The following is a 3166-nucleotide window of genomic DNA, read 5'->3' as shown; positions in this document are numbered from 1 at the left end:
GGTGCGGCCCTCCAGCCAGTTGGCGACCCATTTGACTGTGTGGGTGTTGACACCGCAGTCCCCCAGTTTCTTAATGAAAACGGGGTGAGAGACCGTGTCGAAGGCCTTCCGAAAGTCCAGGAAGACTATGTCCACTGCTACCCCTGCATCTAAGGATTTTGTGAGCTGGTTGTAGAAGGCCACCAGGTTGGTCTGACAGGACCTGCCGCTAATGAACTATGTTGGTTGCCCCTAAACATGATCTCCCCTGCTGGCCCCTCACGGACATGTGCCAGGATAATCCTTTCAAAAACCTTACCTAGGATCGAGGTAAGACTAACTAGCCTATAATTCCCTGGGTCCTCCTTCTTCCCCTTTTTGAAGATGGGAACCATGGTGGCCCTCTTCCAGTCCTCTGGCACTACACCAGAGCATCACGAGTGCTCGTACAGCCGTGCCAGGGGTCTTGCAAGGTGCTGCACCTAGGGAGAATGAACCAGCAACACACCTCTGGGCTGGGATCACCCCTCTTGTCAACACAGTGGCAGAAAGGGATCTTGGAGTCATTGTTGACTCCAGGATGAACATGAGCCGCCAATGTAAGGATGCGGTTAGTAAGGCTAGCCGCCCCATGTCGTGCATCCACAGATGCATCACAAGCAAGTCCAGGGAAGTGATCCTTTACCTTTATGCAGCATTGGTCAGGCCGCAATTGGAGTACCGCGTCCAGTTCTGGGCACCGCACTTCAAGAGGGATGAGGCTAGCATTGAGAGGGTCCAGAGGAGGGCCACTTGCATGGTCAAGGGGCAGTGGGGCAGGCCCTACAAAGGGAGGCTGAAGGGCCTGACCCTATTCAACCTGCACAAGAGAAGGCTGAGAGGGGATTTGGTGGCCATTTCCAAACTCACCGGGGGGGACCAGTGGGAATTGGGGGAGGCTCTGTTCCCCCGAGCACCACCTGGGGTTACTAGGAATAACGGCCACAAATTGTTAGAGCAGGTTCGGGCTGGACATCAGGAGACATTACTGTACAGTGAGGGCTGCCTGTACTGTACTGCCAGGCTCTGGAAGGGGCTCCCCAGGGAGGTGGTGCTCCCTCCTACCTTGGGGGTCTTCAAGAGCAGGCTGGACAGATATTTGGCTGGGGTGTTATGACCCCGGCACTCATTCCTGCCCAGGGCAGGGGGTCAGACCTGATGATCTGTTTTGATCCCTTCTGACCCTAAGCCCTTTGAAACACCATCACACTGATGAGTGTGAACTCACTTGTTGCCCTCACCTGTGGGCTCAGAGAAGCCAAATCCTAAGCAATCCCAACTCCTGGCACCGCGGGGATGATGGGCTCATAGAATCCATCACAAAAAGCCCCTAACCCAAAGAGCCTGGGAAAGCCTCAGCTCCTCGGATTTGGGGTAATGGGCTTCAGAAAGGACATCTCCAGACACTTTTCAGTAGGACTGAGAGCAGGTGAAACAGCTGGCAGGCTTGGAAATAGAGGGAAAGATGAACTATCTGTGTGGGTTAGTGTTGGGAGAGGTGACAACTGCCTCCAAACAGGCAGACACAGGCCTCTCCAGAGCAGGGAGGGAGGGCGGTGGGAAGCCCTCGTGATGGGGCACTGACAGGTTGGGTGGCTGCAGGGGTGCTACCCCCATCTCCTGGCTTTGGGGCCAGGCTGGGGATGTGCCTGCTGGTGCTTTGTAGAGGGTTCCAGGGGGTCAATGCAGCATCTGCCCACAGCTGCATTTCAGCCCCACCTCTACCAGGCAGGGGAACATCCCTGCTACACCCCACGGTGCCCAGCTGTGCAGAGGGGTGCGTTAACACCTTGCTCCCTGTCTTTTCTGAAGCACTAGGTTGTAGAGAAATGGAAGTGGCTGCAGTTACAGAGAAAACCATGCTGTTAGTGCCAGAGAATCGACTGTTGGATTGGGAAGAAATCAACTGGAGAGTGAGACTCAGCTCCGGAGGGCAGTATCGGATTGGGACACTTGTTAAGAACAACAGTCATGTGGACCTCAACACAGCCTCCCCGCTAGGCAGGAGAATCGCCTTCCACCCCGGGAATCTCTCGCTGCAGATTGAGCTGGTTAACAAGTCAGACAGCGGTGTCTACTCCATGGATGTGACATCTGCATCCGGCAGTCTCGATACCACCTGCTTCCGTGTGTCTGTGTTCGGTGAGTATCTGGGCCCTGCTTCCCCCCAGTCTCACCTATGTGGGGGAACCTGCCACCCTCAGCCCCTCTCACCATGACTTCTCCTTGCAGACCGAGTCCAGCAGCCCAACCTCACAGCACTCTCTGCTCACCCAGACCTCGGATGGTGCAATGTGACCCTGTCCTGCCAGGTGCAGGATGCCGACAGAGTCACCTACAGCTGGTCCCGAGGTGCATCCTGGAGTCCAGCCACAGGGGACCAGCTGCTCCAGGGGCATCAATCCCAGCTGCAGCTGGAGATCACTGCGGGCAGCAAGGATACTTTCTATCACTGCAATGCCAGCAATGCAGCCAGCTGGGGCACGGCCACCATCGATGTCAAACCGCTGTGCATCTTCCCAGCCACAGGTAAATGTCCTTTAGCAGATGAATGTGAGGGTTTATTTCCTTTTGCAACATACATCAAGAACTACCCAAGTGCATGGGACAGAGCATACAGTGCTGGGGGCCCCTGGCCAAGGCTTTCCTAAAGCTGGTGCATTCCCTGGGCTGGAGATGAAATCAGCTAGTTTGGAGAAGGCAGAGATCTTGTCCTGCCACCCAGATGCACCCTAGGGGGTGATCCTCCCCCTCTATGCGGCACTGGTCGGGCTGCAGCTGGAGTACTGCGTCCAGTTCTGGGCGCCGCACTTCAAGAGGGATGTCGACAGCATGGAGAGGGTCCAGAGGAGGCCACTCGTATGATAGGGGGACAGCAGGGCAGGCCCGACGAGGAGAGGCTACGGGACCTGAACCTGTTCAGCCTCCAAAAAAAGAAGGCTGAGGGGGGATCTAGTGACCTGTTATAAACTAGTCGGGGAGGATCAGCAGGCATTGGGGGAGTCCCTGTTTCCCCAAGGACCGCCAGGAGTGACCAGGAATAACGGTCACAAGCTGGCAGAGGGTAGGTTTAGGTTAGATATCAGGAGGCGCTACTTCACCGTCAGGGCGGCTAGGGTCTGGAACCAGCTTCCAAGAGAAGTGGTGC

The 3166-nt window shown here is 56.0% G+C and overlaps 1 protein-coding gene across 1 annotated transcript in view; it reads left to right on the top strand.

Moving 5' to 3' along the window:
* CD244 (CD244 molecule) overlaps positions 1–3166 on the top strand; it is a 17446-nt gene that overhangs the window by 5727 nt on the left and 8553 nt on the right. The window contains exons 2-3 of the mRNA XM_019556724.1: positions 1831–2160; positions 2251–2571. Coding sequence (XP_019412269.1) covers positions 1831–2160; positions 2251–2571 — 651 coding nt within the window. The remainder of the gene's footprint in view (positions 1–1830; positions 2161–2250; positions 2572–3166) is intronic.

The sequence above is a fragment of the Crocodylus porosus genome, unplaced genomic scaffold, assembly GCF_001723895.1.
Source record: "Crocodylus porosus isolate Cpor-Errol unplaced genomic scaffold, CroPor_comp1, whole genome shotgun sequence".
Classification (NCBI taxonomy): Eukaryota; Metazoa; Chordata; order Crocodylia; family Crocodylidae; genus Crocodylus; species Crocodylus porosus.
The sequence above is the reverse complement of the archived record's forward strand: the minus strand, read 5'-3'. Positions and strand labels throughout refer to the sequence as shown.